Source organism: Capricornis sumatraensis, chromosome 14, assembly GCF_032405125.1.
Source record: "Capricornis sumatraensis isolate serow.1 chromosome 14, serow.2, whole genome shotgun sequence".
Lineage (NCBI taxonomy): Eukaryota > Metazoa > Chordata > Mammalia > Artiodactyla > Bovidae > Capricornis > Capricornis sumatraensis.
In genome coordinates this window covers 50,589,082-50,608,218 of record NC_091082.1, presented here as the reverse complement: position 1 = coordinate 50,608,218, position 19,137 = coordinate 50,589,082, and the positions used below count along the sequence as shown (strand labels likewise).

The 19,137-nt window shown below is 41.1% G+C and overlaps 1 protein-coding gene across 1 annotated transcript in view; it reads left to right on the top strand.

The window, feature by feature from the left end:
- KIF1B (kinesin family member 1B) overlaps positions 1-19,137 on the top strand; it is a 142,133-nt gene that overhangs the window by 88,431 nt on the left and 34,565 nt on the right. The window contains exons 25-33 of the mRNA XM_068986130.1: positions 319-456; positions 1,620-1,868; positions 10,157-10,275; positions 11,242-11,327; positions 12,843-12,972; positions 13,140-13,302; positions 16,097-16,187; positions 18,094-18,212; positions 18,847-18,902. Of these exons, the coding sequence (XP_068842231.1) occupies positions 319-456; positions 1,620-1,868; positions 10,157-10,275; positions 11,242-11,327; positions 12,843-12,972; positions 13,140-13,302; positions 16,097-16,187; positions 18,094-18,212; positions 18,847-18,902 (1,151 nt within the window). The remainder of the gene's footprint in view (positions 1-318; positions 457-1,619; positions 1,869-10,156; positions 10,276-11,241; positions 11,328-12,842; positions 12,973-13,139; positions 13,303-16,096; positions 16,188-18,093; positions 18,213-18,846; positions 18,903-19,137) is intronic.

Sequence of the window (19,137 nt, the reverse complement as noted above, 5' to 3'; positions counted from 1 at the left end):
TTCCTTTGCCTTTAGTATAATGAGGTATTTTGTGCTGTTTCAGTATGTTTGAGATACCATATGCTATTGAACTACATTTATCCTGGGACTCAGTAGAGATTAGATGGCCATTCTTGACTTTCTTGATGGCTTCTCTCTAGATTCTCACACTTTGGATACTGAGTGTTAGAGTTTCTGTGCTTTTTGCCTTCATTCTTTTTTAATATCATTAAATGGTGGGAGCAGCTTTATAAAACCTTGCATGGAAGATCCTTCCAGTGTGAAATTTTGATGTGACCTTGTGATACTAACCCAGTGCACTTTACGTTTACTGTCCAGGCAGAGGCTGGATTTGATGAGAGAGATGTATGACAGAGCAGGGGAGATGGCCTCCAGCACCCAAGATGAAAGTGAGACCACCATGACTGGCAGCGATCCATTTTATGATCGGTTCCATTGGTTCAAACTTGTGGGAAGGTATGTGATGATTTTATTCTTTTCAGGTAATGGTTTTAATTGTTTAAAGCCTCAAAGGTATTACATAAAGTTAAAGAAAAAAAGTACAAAAAAGCCCCCATTTATAATCTTATTCACTCACACATAGCCACTGTACCATTTGGTATATTTTCCTTCCCTTTTATCCAGCTGGCAGGTTTAAGTCTCAGACTTTGAAACAAAGTAGCTGACAGTTTTCCCTGCCTCTCAACTCATTCACAAAATGTCTTACTCTTGACCAAGATAGAATTAAAAGAAAAAGAAAACCTGTGTCTGTATCCAACATGGTTCAGAATCACAGTATGACATGCAGTTTATCAGACTACAACTTCTCCATGACCTGCTACGTCCTCACTTTAATTTTTAAAACAGTGCATCTTAGTTTAGTCTTTACCAAGAGTGAATAGTTGCACACCTGAGTAGCCCACTTGCACCTCTTTTATGTATACCTTAGTCAGCATTGAATGTGAGTCCATGTTTAGTCAGTTCTTAGAGATTTGGAATTTTAAAAGCAGAGAAATGTAAGTTTTTACCTTCATGATTTCAGAATTTGAATTATTTTCTGATTGAGAAAACTTTCTGACAGTTTTAAAGGACCTGGGTTCAAAGGTGAAGCTGAAGTCGTAGTATTTTGTAGAAATGAAATTAGTCTTTTTCACTCTGCTCTGATAGTAGAGTGTGTTTTTATTTAAAGAGATAAATTGGCCAGACACATCTTACCCAAGCAAGGTATATACCTGCTTTGCCATATATCATTCATCCATTTTGTTTGCTGCTCCACAGTGACATGGAGATTGGAATAAAGATTTAAACTTTATTATTTCACTTGATATTGAGTGGCTCCTTTGAGGCCTGGCTGCTAATCTTTTGTGTGAATGGGGGAACGTAAATGTTTTACAGCACGTTATTTACCTGGCATATTCTACTCATGTATTTCCTTTGCTTTTCTTATTCTAAGGATCAGTCCTTGTTCCCTTTCACCTGAACCAGATGATTTATGCTTATTTTGTCCTTTTGCTTTTCCACTTGCTTATTTTGTTTTGGTTCCTCAGTGGGTTCTGTCCTGTTGGCACCTGTAGCTTCCTGTTTAACCGACTGTTCCTCTCTCCTTGGCTGTGTCCATCGGCGTGTCCCCTGGTGTCTAGCTCCCCCATTTTCCACGGCTGTGTGAATGAGCGCCTTGCTGACCGCACACCCTCCCCCACTTTTTCCACGGCCGATTCCGACATCACTGAGCTGGCTGACGAGCAGCAAGAGGAGATGGAGGACTTTGATGAGGAGGCATTCGTGGATGACACCGGCTCTGACGCAGGGACGGAGGAGGGCTCAGATCTCTTCAGTGACGGGCACGACCCATTTTACGACCGGTCCCCATGGTTCATTTTAGTGGGAAGGTTGGTGAGGTTAAAGTGAGAAAGGCGAAAAGGGACCAGCTCTTGCTCTAAAGAGGCTCCTTATGCAATTTTGGACAATTTTGCTTTAATCTAGTTCAATTCATGATGCGGGTGAGAGAGCCCTCAGGCAGCGTCTGGGAGCTACTTGGCCTCCTCAGTGCAACATACATGGCAGTGTGTGAATACTTTACATGGAGAATCCCTTGTCTTACATGCCTAGTAATTTTGTTCTGAAGGAGGAGACCCCAGAGGAGAAAGTAATTAAAGCCAAGAGTCACACTGTTGTGGAGTTGGAAAATGTTATTGTGGTGTGATATTTCCTCTTGTAGGAATATGAGTGAGGAAGCCTAAGGGAGCAATATGAGAGGGAGAGCAGAGCAAGTCCAATGTTAGGAGAAAGGGATTCTTGGCATCAGCAGAAATCACAGGGACAAACGCAGAGTCAGGGGTAGCATTAGGTTTATTTCTTGCATAGTCTGTGAGCCCAGAAAAAAATCAGGAACATGAAATTCCCTCTTCGTCTAACTCAGATGGATACCTTTCTTTTGGAGTTTCATGGATCTTTGGCTTCTGCTAAGATTTTACCTGTAGGCATTGTAATGATGAATCTCATAAAATTATCTGTTGAAACCGTCAACAATAGATATTTGTTCAGTGCTCCATGACACTGCTTTGTGTTGAGTTTAGCTGCCAAACTGAGGCATTGTCTCTGGCCCCATCTGTCAGTGATGCAGAGCTCTCATGCACATGTTCCTCATACTGGGGTCTTTGTCTACATCCTTCCAGTCTTCATGCTGAAGTAATTTTAATTACAAATTCAACAGTGCAGCACTCACTGGATTAAAAAAAGTACTATGTTTCGAGGTATTAAATTTAATTTCAGTGGTACTTTAAAACCATATTTTGTTGAACCCTTTAAAAATAAAGGGAAATTACTTCAGTGTTAATGGGTTAACACCAGTTATCTAAAAATAAACCTAAAGTGCAGCAAGTCTCCTGACCCACTAGGTGTGTAAGGTTCTAAAGCTTACCTCATAGTATGGTGTTGGTTGGTTACCTGGTGAGAATTAAATGTAGAAGATAATCAGCTTTATGGAAAGGGAGAAAAGAAATGCTTTTTTGATAGAAATGAAGACCTCAGTTATAACCATGGGTTGGAATATTAGACAGCCTCAGGGTTTTATAATGGCTAAGGGGCATTTATTCAGGTTTTCCATGAATAAATGTAAAGGGATTATACAGCCATAATATTGCCTGGTGTATGCCGGGAACAGATGTTCGGGATTTCAGAGGAGCTGATTTATATTAAAACTGAGGAAGGCAGTTCTGTGCATGAATCAAGGGGCCATAATGCGTTCCTGGTTTTACGTCCATTCCTACCCTCTTTTCTAAGAGGGTCGGAAGTTGGAACCAAGCAGTTTTTTGGTAAACTGCTCAGTCCTGGTGCTGGTTGTGCAGCTTCTCACCTTCTCACGGTGCTCACTTTTGTCCTGCATCATCACAAATGAGGAATAGGTGGCTTCACACTATGTGGCGTGTTGGGAAAAACCCTGACCTAACAGGGCTGACAACTTAAACTGAGGCCTGTTGGGTTCTCAGGTGTAAAATAGAGAGTTAGGTAAGAAAAAAAAAGAAAGAGCCTTATAGATCTTTTTATTCTTTCCTATTCTTTCATGCATACCAGAAGAGTGAATATTCTGGTTAAGAGTTCTGCTTGGAAGCATTTGTATTTTGAGCCAGTTGTATGGAAAACTTAAGTCAAAATCCCACTTAATGGGGAAATTCTCTGCCTTGAGATGTATGTATTTTCTCTCCTTTTAATCATATCAGATTGAAGTGTAGGTATAAGGCAGTCACCTCTACTTCAATTTTCAAATAAATTATTTGTGGAACTATGGCTTAGGAATTGACTTTTCTATTTCTTTGGGTTCCCCGGTTCTGAAACTCACTTGACTTTGCAAGGAAAGCAGTAGGGAGGAGGTGAAATCGTAGTGGTCGGCAGAGTGAAGCCTGGCTCTTTATTTTCACCCTTGACGGCATTTCTTACCTACAGACAATTCATAGCAATACAGCGTCACCTAGTTAGGTACCGGTCACTCTCTGTGTAAGAGGAGTAACTTCTTTGCTGTTTTTGTGATTCATGGGATTAGATTTCCCTTATTGACATATAATTACAAATACAATTCACATAAAATTTCTAGTTTTTTAAAAAATTCCATTTGTAGGTTTTGATTCATGGCCTTGGCTGCCTCTGGTGAATTTTTATATGAAAATTAAAAGAGCTTGTCCCTTTAGCTGTTCTCTTATGGCATGCTGGGATGTTATGAATCATCCATCATCACTTGGGATGAAATGTGAAGTATTTAAGCTAGTCTTCTGGTTAAAGGTCTCCTGTGTTATTCTGTGACCTAAGTACTTAAACTGACATTCTTTCTGTAACTAGGATTGTAATTGCGCTGGTCTTCATTATCTTTGTGTTGACAGAATTTGGTTCCCTTTTTATGTAACCTCACAGAACTTTATGCTAATATATCCTTTACATCTTCCCCTCTCTCATCCCTCTTCTCTTTCAGTCTGCTAGATCAGGGTACAAGGATTCTCAAGAATGAATAATAACTATAAAAATACCAGTTTTGAAAGCTTTGTAAGAGAGCTTTTATAAAGTCCAGAGCATTGATTTTGGGTTGGAGAGCCTGTGTTCTCACAGGACAAAAAGCTGTCTAGAGACTGTGGGGTTGTGTAGACACAGGGCCGATGCCCATACCACTGCCTTCGAATTCTAGAGTTCTCTCTCTGAAAAGGGAAATCCACAAGGATACTTTCTATTCTTACACATTTGAAGTAGCCATTGCCATAGATAGAAAGGGGATTCTCATCTTTACTGTGTGCTCAGATAGTACTTATTTCTTGGGACTTCCCTGGTGGTCTAGCAGTTAAGACTGAGCTTCCACTGCAGGGAGCCCAGGTTTGTTCCCTGGTCGGGGACTTAGGATCCCGCATGTTATGTGGCACAACCAAAAAGTTAAAAAAATAATTTTAAAAAAAGGGTCCTTGTTTTTGAATAGCTACTTTTAAATATGAAAACAGCTGTATAAATTAAGTATGGTTAAGAATCTAAACGTGTCCTATATAGTTAATACCTATTATGAGTATGACTTTGGAAAATCAACCCAATATAAAGTTGAATGGTTTTGCTTCTTACCTCTGGTTAACCTGTTTTTCCGGAAAAATCTTCCACTTCTACTTAAAGATAAACAGCAAATCATTTTCCCATTCACTTATGTCCATAGATATTCAGTCATTCAACAGCTATTTTTTGAGTGCATTTATTCAGTAAATCTAGCCAGGCCCTCTGCAGACAATGGCAAGTAAATCCAGACATGGTTCCTGCCCTCACGGGTTTTCCGTGTGGTGAGTGAGATGGACAGATGATTGCATAAGTAAATGGAAATCATAGCAGTGATGGAGTTGTGTGTTACTGAGATCATAAAACATTGGAGAGACCTGTCCTAAGAGAGTGGTATTTGAAATAAGACCTGAAGATATGAAATCAATGGTTTGAAATGGATAGTAGAGCTCAGAGAGGACAGCAGATAGGGATGGAGCATGCGCCATGGCTCTTTAATGGTCAAGGGATTGGAAGGGGGCAGTGGCTGGAATGCTGGCAGAAGATGAAGGTGGTCTGTATGTGTGCTGACTTTGGAAGTAAAATGATTCATTTAGTACCTTAAGCCAAATTCTTAGTCTTTAAACTCTGTCATAGTAGTTGATGTTTGAGAGTCTTGTTTGTAATCCTTTTCAGACTTTTCATTTAAAGATTTTTGCCCCATACAGCTTTTAGCCCTCTTTTTTAGCATTGCCCTCCCCCACCTTTGGAGCAGACTGAAAGGGAAGCAGATGTCGTTTCATCTGATTCCATGTTTACTTGCAATTGTGGTTGTTTTTTTTTTCTTTTTGGTTATACTTTCATTCATATTTCATTTATGCTCTTTTACTTTTATTAACATTTGTTTTCCTGTGGTGTTTTTGTCTGTTTTCAGAATTGTTTTCATTTCTTTGAGTTGAAATCCCAAGAATCTACTCCATCTTCCTTTGCTTTGTTTTAAAGTAGATTCAGAGCAGGAAAAGGTGCAGACATGCATACAAGCATACCTCGGAGATATTGCTGGTTGGTTTCCAGACTACCACAATGAAAGCAAATATTGCAGTAGCCAGTTGCATGCCTTTTTTGATTTACCAGTGCATGTAAAAGTTATGTTTACATTACATTTGGTCTATTAAGTGTGCAAAGCATTGTGTCTAAAAAAACAACATACATGTCTTAATTTGGACTTCCCAGGTGGCTTAGCAGTGTAGAACCCACCAGCCAGTGCAGGAGATGCAGGTTCAATCCCTGATCCAAGATTCCCTGGAAAAGGAAGTGGTAACCCACTCCAGTGTTCTTGCCTGGGAAATCCTATGGATAGAGAAACCTGGTGGGCTACAGTCCATGGGCTTGCAAAAGAGTTGAACACAACTTACTGACTAAACAATGATGACCTTAATTTAAAAATACTTTATTGCTAAAAAAAAAAAATGCTAACCGTCATCTGAACCTTCAGTGAAATAGACTCTCTGCTGGTAGAGGCTGCTGTTTGATAGCATTTCACCCACTGTGTTGTTACTGTGGAACTTTCCAAATTGGAATCAGTCCATTCAAACCCTGCCCCTGCTTTATCAAATATATTTATGTAGTATTTTAAATACTTTGTCACCTTATCAAAAATCTTCCCAGCGGCTTCACTGGAAATAGTTTCCATCTCAGGAAGCCACTTTCTTTGCTCCTCCATAAGAAGCAACCCTTCATCCCATAAAGTTTTATAAGACAGTAGTTTAGTCACATCTTTAGACTCCTCTTCTAATTCCTGTTCTCTTGCTGTTTCTACCACATCTGCACTTAACTTCCTCCATCGAAGTCTTGAATCCCTCAAAGTCATCCACGGGGGTTGAAGTCAACTTCATCTAAACTCGTGTTAATATTGATACTTTGACTTCTTCCCATGAATCACAGATGTTCCTAATGGCATCTACAATGATGTATCCTTTTCAGATCCATCAAAGAAACCATTGTCTATGGCAGCTGTAACCTTATAAAATGTATTTCTTAAATAATAAGACTTGAAAATCAAAATGACTTCTTGACCCATGGGCTGCAGAGTGTGTGTTGTGTTAACAGGCATGAAAACCTTAATCTCCATCAGGGCTTGTGGGTGACCAGGTGCATTGTCAGTGAGTGGTAATATTTTGAAAGGACTCTTTCGCTCCTGCCCCTGAGCAATAGGTCTCAACAGTGAACTTAAAATATCCCATAAAGCATGTTGTGAAAAGATGTGCTGATCATCTAGACTTCATTGTTTCATTTATAGAACACAGACTACATTTAGTGTAATTCTTAAGGGCCCTAGGATCTTCAGAATGGTAAGTGGGAATTGGCTTCAGCTTCAAGTCACCAGTTGCATTAACCCCTAGTGAGAGTCAGCCTGTCCTTTGAAGCTAGGCATTGACTTCCTTCTAGCTCTGAAAGTCTTAGATGTCATCTTCTTCCAATAGAAGGCTGTTTCATCTGCAAAGAAAATCTGTTATTTAGTGTTTTTGTTGTTGTTGTTCAGTTGCTAAGTCATGTCCAACTCTTTGCAACCCCCTGGACTACAGCATGCCAGGCTCCCCTGTCCTTCACTGTCTCCTGGAATTTGCTCAAATTCATGTCCACTGAGTCAGTGATGCTATCTAACCATCTCATCCTCTGCCACCCCCCTTCTCCTTTTGCCTTCAATCTTTGCTAGCATCAGGGTCTTTTCCAATGAGTCAGCTCTTTGCATCAGGTGGCCAAAGTATTGGAGCTTCAACTTCAGCACCTGTCCTTCCAATGAGTATTCAGGGTTGATTTCCTTTAAGATTGACTAGTTCAATTTCCTTACAGTCCAAGGGACTCTCAAGAGCCTTCTCCACCACCACAGTTTGAAAGCATCAATTTTTTGATGCTCAGCCTTTTTTATGATCCAACTGTACATGACTACTGGAAAAACCATAGCTTTGATTATATAGACCTTTGTCAGCAAAGTCATGTACTCCTGTTTAATATGCTGTCTAGGTTTGTCATATCTTTCCTTCCCAGGAGCAGGTGTCTTTTAATTTCAAGGCTGCAGTCACCATCCACAGTGATTTTGGAACCCAAGAAAATAAAATCTGTCACTGCTTCTACTTTTTCTTCATCTGTTTGCTATGAAGTGATGGGACCAGGTGCCATGATCTTATTTTTTTTGAATGTTGAGTTTTAATCCAGCTTTTTTTCACTCTCCTCTTTCACCCTCATCAAAAAGCTCTTTAGTTATTTAGTGTTAGCTACCTTCATTAATTATCTCAGCTGGATCTTCTGGATAATTTGCTGCAACTACATCAGTACTTCTGCTTCCTTTTGCACTTTTATGTTATGGAGACAATGTCTTTACGTAAGCATCATGAACCAATCTCTGCTAGTTCCATACTTTTCTTCTGCAGCTCCCTCATCTCTCTTGGCCTTCATAGAGTTAAAGGGAGAGGACCTTGCTCTGAATTAGGCTTTGGCTTACGACAGTGTTGTGGCTGGTTTGATCTTGTATCCAGACCACACAAACTTTATATCATCAATAAGGCCTTTTCACTTTCTTATATCATTTGTGTATTCACTGGAGTTGCACTTTTAATTTCCTTCAAGAACTTTTCCTTTGCATTCACCGCTTCGCTGACTGACACACAAAGCTTAGCTTAAAGGCTGTCTCAGCTTTCAGCTTGCCTTCCTCACTAAGCTTAATCGTTTCTAGCTTTTTATTTCAGGTAAGAGACATAAGACTCTTCCTTTCACTTAAACACTTAGAGGCCATTGTAGGCTAATTACTTGTCCTGATTTCAATATTGTTGTGTCTCAAGGAATGGGGGGCGGCTCAAGTGTAGGAAGAGAGACAGGGGAATGACCTGTTGGTGGAGTAGTCAGAACACACATTTACTGAGTAAGTTCACTGTCTTGTATAGGTGTGGTTTGTGGTATCTCAAAACAATTGTAGCAGTAGCATCAAAGATCACAGATCACCATAAAAAATACAATGATAATGAAAAACTTTGAAATATTATGAGAATTACTGAAATGTGACAGAGAGTCATGGAATAAGCAGATGTTGTTGGGAAAATGGTACCTTGCTGGAGGCATGGTTGCCACAAACCTACTTATAAAAAATGCAATATCTGCAAAGTGCAAAACAGTGGAGCACAATAAAACGAGGTATGCCTGTATGTGTCACATTGGGTTACATTTGATTTCTTGATGTAAATGTTTACCTTTTGTCTTGTCTCATGTCCAAGGATCAGCATATACCAAGTGGGAAGATAGGAGCAACAGTAGGAACTAGGTTGTTTCTCATTCACTAATTGGAATAAACACCCAAACTTTGTGATCACCAGTTTGTATTGCTTAAAGAAAAAAATCAAAAGCTACAAAATTATGAAAGAAGATAAAAAGAGAACCAGTGTGATACAACTTCGCTAGTTCATCTGAAGTAGAAAATGTTAGGTCTTATTTTGTGTATCTGATTTCTGAGTAAAGTTTTGGGCTCTGGAAGCAAAAGCCACCCTTTGCGGATCAGTGTCTCCTTCCTTAGCAATTTTGTTGATGTCCATCCTGAATCTCCTACAAGCTCACTAACAGATATTTCTGGCTTCATAGCCTTTCTCCCCATATGTGTCAGTCACCTTGCCTAAATATAGTCATTTCTTAGGGTAAAAATAAAAACCCACAGTGTTGTGACTTGAAATCTATTTTAGAGTTATTAACTGTATTTCAGTCACATTTCTCTGGCCTTTTTTTTTTTTTGGTCTCCTGATTTCTGTTTTATCTTTTGGGAAAAACAAAACTAAACCTCTTTATATAGTTACATGAAAAGGTTGAACTCCTTAATGGGCTCCCTTTTCCCCACCCTTAGCAGTATTCATATCTTAGAAGTCTACTTCCAACTGTTAATGCCTCTACCTGTTGTAGTAATTTTTATAGGGAGTAATTTAGTGTAAGTTGATCTTTCACAAGCATTTGCATTTGTTTATATGTTATTTGTGCTGAAAATACATCCGGAGACAGTCTGAGAGTACAAAACAGAGTGGCAACCTTAAGACAGGGCCCAGAAGCCAGCTCACAGTTTCATGAAGATATTCTCGGTAATCTGAAAACCAGCCTCTCTGTCTGTGGGATGCTCAGATGCTTGTCTCCTGGTTTCTGTCTCCAGGGCCTTTGTTTACCTGAGCAACCTGCTGTACCCCGTGCCCCTGATTCACAGGGTGGCCATTGTCAGTGAGAAGGGAGAGGTGCGTGGATTTCTGCGTGTGGCTGTGCAGGCCATTGCAGGTAGGTGCCCCTCTTCTGAAATGAAAGCTGTGGGTTCTTTGCCTTGAGACAAAGGAGGCCGGTTCCGTATGGGCCACATTTCAGTTACACACTTTAAAACAAACTGTGGTGCATCTGACTGTCTCAAAGAGAGCCTTTACTGCTTCTTTTCTAACTCTTCTTCCCAAATTTCACAGGTAGATCCTGTTTGGTTTGTAGTAGATCCTACTGCTATTTTTGAATAATGAGGTGAAGGGATTTCCTTTACCATGAGGAACAACTCTTGGATTAACGTTATAAAAGTCATTTGCATTTTAAATAATGGATTTTAACTGCTTCAGGAGTAACAAGATTTTCAGACATTTTCTTGCCTACTTTTCTCTCAGGATACAGCTAGACATTTTGTGCTTTGGCTGCAGTTTTGTAATGCGTGGATCAAGATTTTGATACTTTACACTTTTCCAAGATCCATCCTACCTTCTGAGGAAAGAACATGGCTATTCCCTGTTAGCTTTTCTGTTTTAATTTCCAAATGGTGTGCTGTATTTAATGACCTTTCAGCTTTTCCCCATGAAAATGTGTGACAGTCACCAGTGTTGACTTTATGGTGATCTCCACAAATTGAGTCTAGTATTTTCAAATGTTTATTGAGTATTATTGCATATAGTCTCACCAAGAAAAGGGAACAGTATTTCTAAGTATGATATTTGAGCAGTATCAAGAATCAAACTGATTGTTTATTAACTAGTTTCGTTTGAGCAAGGAGAGCAGTATGTTTCCCTGAGTGGAGGTGGAAACCCTATTTGATCTTACTGCTTTGGTCTCATTCTTTCTCATGCAAAAGACTTGTTCTTTAGTATATCCTCTTATATTAAATTTTTGGGACCTTAAGTTTCCACTACTTTCCTGTTTATTTTGTAATCCAATGAGTCATTTTCCCTCGGCCCCATATGTCATCTCATCCTTGCTCTTTTTTTTCGTGCTTAGCGGATGAAGAAGCTCCTGATTACGGCTCTGGAATTCGACAGTCAGGAACAGCTAAAATATCTTTTGATAACGAGTACTTTAATCAGGTGAGAAATCTTCCAGGAAGAGAAAAACCCTGTGGAAGGAGAAAGACAGATTTGTTAGGAGGATGGATGTTCAGCATTGGAGGGAAGTTCTCCCTAGAACTAAAGAGTGTAGATAGCCACAGGGTTGTTTAATAGAACATAGGACATGTCTGACAATTCCCAAGGTGAGGGTGAAGGCCCAGCATTTACACCATGTGGAATCACCTTTTCTCACTTCAGTTCAGTTCAGTTGCTCAGTCGTGTCTGACACTTTGCGACCCCATGAATTGCAGCATGGCAGGCCTCCCTGCTGATGCTGCTAAATTCCTTCAGTCGTGTCCGACTCTGTGCAACCCCATAGATGGCAGACCACCAGGCTCCCCCATCCCTGGGATTCTCTAGGCAAGAACACTGGAGTGGGTTGCCATTTCCTTCTCCAATGCATGAAAGTGAAAAGTGAAAGTGAAGTCGCTCAGTTGTGTCCGACTCTTAGCGACCTCATGGACTGCAGCCTACCAGGCTCCCCTATCTGTGGGATTTTCTAGGCAAGAGTACTGGAATGGGTTGCCATTGCCAGGCCTCCCTGTTCATCACCAACTCCCGGAGTTCACCCAAACTCATGTGCATCGAGTCATTGATGCCATACAGCCATCTCATCCTCTGTCATCCCCTTCCCCTCCTACCCCCAATCCAGCATCAGGGTCTTTTCCAATGAGTCAGCTCTTCGCATGAGGTGGCCAAAGTATTGGAGTTTCAGCATCGGTATCAGTCCTTCCAGTGTACACCCAGGACTGATCTCCTTTAGGATGGACTGGTTGGATCTGCTTGCAGTCCAAGGGACTCACAAGTCTTCTCCAGCACCACAGTTCAAAAGCATCAATTCCTCAGCACTCAGCTTTCTTCACAGTCCAACTCTCACATCCATACATGACCACTGGAAAAACCATAGCCTTGACTAGACAAACCTTTGTTGGCAAAGTAATGTCTCTGCTTTTGAATATGCTGTCTAGGTCTGACACTGTTTCCACTGTTTCCCCATCTATGTGCCATGAAGTGATGGGACCAGATGCCATGATCTTAGTTTTCTGAATGTTGAGCTTTAAGCCAACTTTTTCACTCTCCTCTTTTACTTTCATCAGGAGGCTTTTTAGTTCTCTTCACTTTCTGCTATAAGGGTGGTGTCATCTACATTTCTGAGGTTATTGATACTTCTCCCAGCAATCTTGATTCCAGCTTGTGCTTCCTCCAGCCCGGCGTTTCTCATGATGTACTCTGCATAGAAGTTAAATAAGCAGGGTGACAATATACAGCTTTGACGTACTCCTTTTCCTATTTGGAACCAGTCTGTTGTTCCATGTCCAGTTCTAACTGTTGCTTCCTGACCTGCATATAGGTTTCTCAAGCATCAGGCAGTCCTTAATCCACGTAACTTTTCAGTCACGATTATTTGTGGGGCACATAAACAGACGTAAAAGAAACGTGGGAAAAATATGTTGTCATACTACTTATCATCTACTTATGCTGCCTTGTTTTCAGAGTGACATTTCTTCAGTTGCATTGACCCGTTCTGGTATGTCCTTGGAGGAGCTGAGGATTGTGGAAGGACAGGGTCAGAGTTCTGAGGTCATCACTCCTCCAGAAGAAGTCAACCGAATGAATGACTTGGGTGTGTAATCAGAGTGCTGTGACTGGGGTTGCTTTCCAAGAGGGGAAAACACTGACCATTGTCAAGGATGATCACTGCTTTTATCAACTAGTGATGGAAGAATACACTCTCCTCTCTGAAAGGTGCTTTTATTTGAACCGTACCTGTGTTCATTTGACCCTCTTTAGATCTGAAGTCAAGCACTTTGCTGGATGGTAAGATGATGATGGAGGGATTTTCTGAAGAGATCGGCAACCACCTAAAGCTGGGCAGTGCATTCACTTTCCGGGTCACAGTGCTGCAGGCCAGTGGAATCCTCCCAGAGTATGCAGACATCTTCTGTCAGTTCAAGTAAGCCCCACTTTGCTCCTCCTTCCTAGCCATTAACCTGGATGATGACTTTTGTGCACTATAGAGTGCTCTTAGACTTGCCAGATTATATACTCTCAAGAGAGAAATGACTCCCAGACCCTGAAATAAAATGTTTTCTTTACTCTGGTTGGGAGTAAGATGTGGAAACAGGCAGTGGAACGCAACAGAGTTAATAGTGGGAAGGAGTGCGGCCACACATCCTGCTAGAGGTTCAGTTGTGGACTGTCCCCCTCTGCCAGGAGTACAGGGTCAGATCCAGTTAAGCTCATTCATCAGCCTTTTTAATGTTCTTCATGCCAGAATGTCTTCTTAATAAACAAGTCTGAAATCAATGAATTAACCAACTGCCAATTATGCCTGTTTAATGCTTGGGAAAGGCAAAATGTAAGTCATTTAAAGAACAGCAAAATTCTATATCCATTGAAAGAAAACTAGTAAGTAAGTAGAGAAGATGTGACAGGTTTCATTTCTCATCTGTTTAATAAGCATTTTCTATCCTGTAACCCTCTGGAGCTCTGTGCTCTAGTTACTTTTGTCTCAAGACTTCCAAAAACATTTTTTGGAGAATCTTAAGTTTTAATACTCCCAACGTAAATATATCTTTTGAGTACTTGGAGAGGGGCACAGTATAAGAGAAGGAAGTCTGAACTGCCCCATTCCTAAAGCCCATGGTTTGCTGTTGGTGCCACCAAAAGGCTGCTTTAGGCTTCTGCCCTTCCTTTCCCCTAAGTGTGTGCCTTATCCTTTCTGGAGGCCTCATGCAGCTTCCTTTCTATGTAGTTGTCAGCCAAGTCCTCAATTAAATGTGGTTATTATGTAGTAAGCTGCTAATGTCATTTGCTAAAACTTAACAATTGATGAAATATTATCCATCCAGTGTAGATTTGCCCATTTAATGTGTTTTCACTAATAGTCTCCATTAGTAGCTAACGTATTTTACGGAAAAGACCTGCTTGGTCAGCTGACATCTGAAATGGCAAGAATGGTCTATTAACTTCTGTCCCAAAGTCTCCTGAAAAGAGAGTATCATCTCCACCTGGTGTAAGCCCTGGAGGAAAAAGCATGTTGACTCATGTTGAAAGAAGACTCAGATTTTTCTGGGGTTTTTATAAACTCTCATCTGGCCTGCATTGGGAAGACACAGCTGTAGAGCACAGTCAGTGGCCTCATGTATTACCTGTGTGGGACCCCGAGATATTGGTATCTGCTCCAAGGAGAGCCTTGGAGGAGTGTAGGGCAGAGGCCAGCTGATGCTCATGCAGCCTCTGGCAGGTGCACTGTGTGGTCTGGAAAGGAAGAAATTGGAAGAAAAAGAAGGGAGTAAAAAGTAAAAGAGAGGGAGAAAGGTAAGGAGAAATGAGAAGAAAGAAAATAGGCAAGAGTACACGTGGTGTGGAAAGATGCAGTGTCACAGTGGTACGTGATTTGATTACCTGGCAAAAGTCCACTACGGTCTTTAGGCTGAGAGAATTATGGTTGACCCTTGAACAACTCAGGAGTTACGGGCATTGACCCTTCTCCACGAAGTCTGAAACCCAAGTGTATATCCAGGGTTCCTTTGTATCCACAGTTCCACATCTAAAGATTCAACCAACTGTGGATCATGCAAAACCATAAAATTTACTCTTGATAAAATCCACATGTAATTGGACCCACGCAGTCCAGACCCAGAACACCAGTGATGTTCAAGGGTCAACTGTAATATGGAAGACCAGGAGTTCATGGAAGACCTGGTCTCTCTGCCCCCTGTTTATCCCTTTTTTCTTGTAGGAGTGTGGGGTATCCTTCTAGTGGATATTTCTGTCTAGCAGTACATCTTTGAATTGTGTATTCTGTAATTCTCCACTTCTTTTTATTTCAGACTAATATTAGGGAGACAGAACAGTAAAATCTCATTATTTATGAGAATAAGTAAACATAGCCCAGACTCAGCAAACATTTCAGGAGTATTTTCTATATTTCAAGCCCTGTGGGAGACAAACACTCTCTTTTGGGGAAACAGGCAAATAAATACATTATTACAAACAATGGTATCATTGCTACTGAAGAAAAATAGGTCCCTGTTGCTATGGGAATGTAGAACTGTTTGAGTGAGTCAGGGAAGTCTCCCTGGAAGAGGTGACATTTGAATCTACTCCTCGCTGGTCTTAGAGAGGCTCCCAGCAGGTATGCCATCCACAGGCTTTAGTGCTACCTTATAAAAGCTTCAATCTGCCAAATCTTTTCTATACAAAATGATTTCAGTTTTTATTTTCAGTAAAAACATTCTACATTGGAATGAGAGTTCACTGAATTCACTCTTCATATGTTTTCATAGCTAAGTGGTGTGTGCTCAGTTGCTTCAGTCATGTCCGACCCTTTGACACCCCCATGGGCTGTAGGTTTCCAGGCTCCTCTGTCCATGGAATCTTACAGGCAAGAATACTGAAGTGGGTAGCCATTCACTTCTTCCCTACCCAGGGGATCTTCCCTATGCAGGGTTCAAACCCATGTCTCCTGCATTGCCTGCACTACAGGCAGATTCTTCACCACTGAGCCATCAGGGAAGCCCCAGCTAAGTGGTAGGGTGAGTTGATTTTTCAGTCAGTTTTGAAATAAAACCTAAAATGCTATCTGTGTGATATGGAACATGTTCTCTACAGGGCAATGCAAATAACTTGTCTCAGTTAAAAACTCTGCTTAAGACGCTTCTTTCCATGGGATCCAAGAGAATCCTGATGATACCACTTAATTTGAAATTAATGTGGGTTTTTGTCTTTTTTGCTCTCTCAAGCTTTTTACATCGGCATGATGAAGCATTCTCCACCGAACCCCTCAAAAACAACGGCAGAGGAAGTCCTCTGGGCTTTTACCATGTGCAGAATGTAAGTCACGTGGACATTTTTTGCCAGGTGTATTATAGGTTGGTGGTACCCTGAAGCAGCTGGTGCGAGGCAGCCATCATGTACGGGCTCCCTTTGGCTTTCCGAAGAAGGATGATAATCCGAGCTGCCATGCAGGGGGAGCTCTGTGGTAAGAGCGGACAGTGGAGGGAGCGGCCAGGGCCCTGAGCTCATCTTCAGTGGACAGAGCAGCCAGCATCTTCTCTGAATGACAGTGGGCCTGTGCGTAGCATTGGGGGTTGGTCTGCCAGTAAATTCTTTGTCATTGAACTGTGAGTTGTTTAGTGTTTCTGTCCTAGAAAAATAGGCATGTTTAATATGAGTTTTGTTAAAGTTAATATGTTCTTTAAACCATAAGAAACATAACACTGTTCGGTTGCAAATAATGTAGAAACTGTGAAATTCTTTTGTAGCTAAACTAAGCTTCAGAATCTTGTTTCCTTTCAGCTGATTCGATGATTAATCCTTTAATGTCCCTTACAGCTCTCCCATAAGTGGAGTAAGAGAACAGACCCTCCATCTCTTCTAGAAAGATTTACTTAACCCCATTCAAAAGTTTTCATTCTCATCACAAGAGCTAGCATTCACTGAGAGCTTATGTTGTGTCAGTCATTGTTAGAGGTTCTTTTTCTGTCTTAATTGATTTAATCCTTTCTTTTATGCCACATACTGTCATAATCCCCATGTTATAGTTGAGATAACTGAAGCACAGAGCAGTTGAAGTCACTCACCAAGGTTATAAAGCTGGGAGGAGGCAGAGGTGGGGTTGAACCCAGGGAAATGTGACTCTAGCATCCAAGATCTCCACAGCTGCACAGGAAACAGTCTCATTCTCTTGCTAACCATAGTCCACTCTCTAAAATACAAAAGGGGTACTCCCTGGTGGTCTAGTGGTAAGACTCCACTTGGACTGCAAGGGAAGTGATGCCTGGTCCAGGAACCTAAGATCCCTCATGCTGTGCGACTTGGCCAGAAAGATAAAAATAAGAAAGGACAACTCCAAAAATGGAATGAGCAAACACAAAACACAGTTTTCTTTTCTATGTTTAATTGTATAAACATTAGCATGCATGCCTGTATATGATCAATATTGTCTCCTGTATACAAGGACTGTGCCTGATGCCACTGTGTGGTGGTGAGGGGGACACTTAGATGAATCACAGGGGATTATGCCTCTGAAGAGTTTAGAATTATGATAGGAGAAATAAAATGCATATTTATTTTATGTGCAATTTATAAAAATAGTAGTATAACTTATGGAGATATTCAAAAGGTATTCTTGAAGTGCAGTGGGAATAGGAGAAGGGAGAATTATTTCTACTAATGGAAAGAGAATTTCATGTTACATTCTTTGTTGAGGGTGGATGGTTGGATGGAAAAAGAAGGTTGCGGAGCTCCCTGAAGGCTGTAGTGTAAATAAGAAAAGGTGGGTCACTCTTGGCCTTGTACCTGGCACATAGTCAGCAGTCCCAGTTTTCATATCATTGTTGCTGTTTGATCTGGGCCTTGAAGTACAAGGAAAACAGAGGGACAGAGAAGTGGGAAGGCCTCCTGGGCAGGGCTGCCGTCTGGGCCCACCCTCAGAGTGGAGGAGAGAACAGGCGAAGGGAGCAGTCGATGGAGTCCTCATACTGACTGAAGGACGCAGAGGGGCTGGAGGTCAGTTAGGGTATTTAGTAGAGGGTCTTGAATGCCTGGAGCTTGGTCAGGTTGCTGTAGAAGGAAAACCAGAGAAGAGCCCATCTCTTCTGGTGTGAGAGGCCTGCAGAGTAAAATACCCAGCATATACTGGGTACTCAAAAGTGCCTAAGTGCTGTTTGATGCAGACATGTGCATTTTCCTATAAAAAAATCTTTCCCTAATCGAGCTTGGCTCTACTCCTTATTAGATTGCAGTGGAGGTTACGGAATCATTTGTGGACTATATCAAAACCAAGCCGATTGTGTTTGAAGTCTTTGGGCATTATCAGCAGCATCCACTTCACCTGCAAGGACAGGAACTTAACAGGTTTGGACCAAATGAACAAAGATTTTTGTTGTGATATTGTTGTTACTGTTACTTGCCGGAAAGGAAGAAATCTTTTGAGGGATTAAGATAGGTAAGTGACAGTTTTATATATTGTCCTACGTTTCCTTTTTAGAAATGTCACCATCTTTCTTCTAAGCCACCCAGTCACTAATTGTAGGAGGAGCAAATTGAGTTTTGCCTAGGGGGCCTTCAGTACCATCTTCTTGTAGGAAGAGACTTTGAATAGGATAAAGTTGAGGTAATCAAGATATAACGTGGAAATTGTGTATAATTATTTCTAACCACCTAGAACTGCATGGAGCATAGAGTCACTGTGAAACATGTGTCTGAGATGAAGACACCAGAATGAGGGAGGAGACCATGATGGGGACTCTGGGATGATGGCAGAGTGTCAGTGTTAACAGAAAAATTTTCTTATTCATTAGGCAAGACTTACAAGGGGACTTCTATTAAAATGTCTTAGTCTCAGTTTTACTGTGTGACAATATATCTGATATCTGATAATGTGCTGGTGAAAGTACAGGTGATCTGCTTCTAAAGGGGATTTAAACATGCCATTAGTATTAGCACGGGGGTCTTTTTAGTCTTGAAGAACTTTCATCTTCCTTTGCAGTCCACCCCAGCCGTCTCGACGATTCTTCCCTCCACCCATGCCGCTATCCAAGCCAGGTGAGTGCCAGCTGGGTTCTTTATATGCTATATAGCTCTTATGCTGCATGACTTTTCAGGTAAAAAGTCATATTCAAATTCCCACTCAACTTCTGTGCATACCGTGTGTTCCAGTATCTGGCAGGACCTAGAATTGTTGGTGAGAAATTCTAGGGCTCTATCCACTCCGACACTCTGGTCTTGTTGAAGATTTTGATAAACTCCCTGCTCCTCAGTCTCTCTGCTCTGTGTGTAA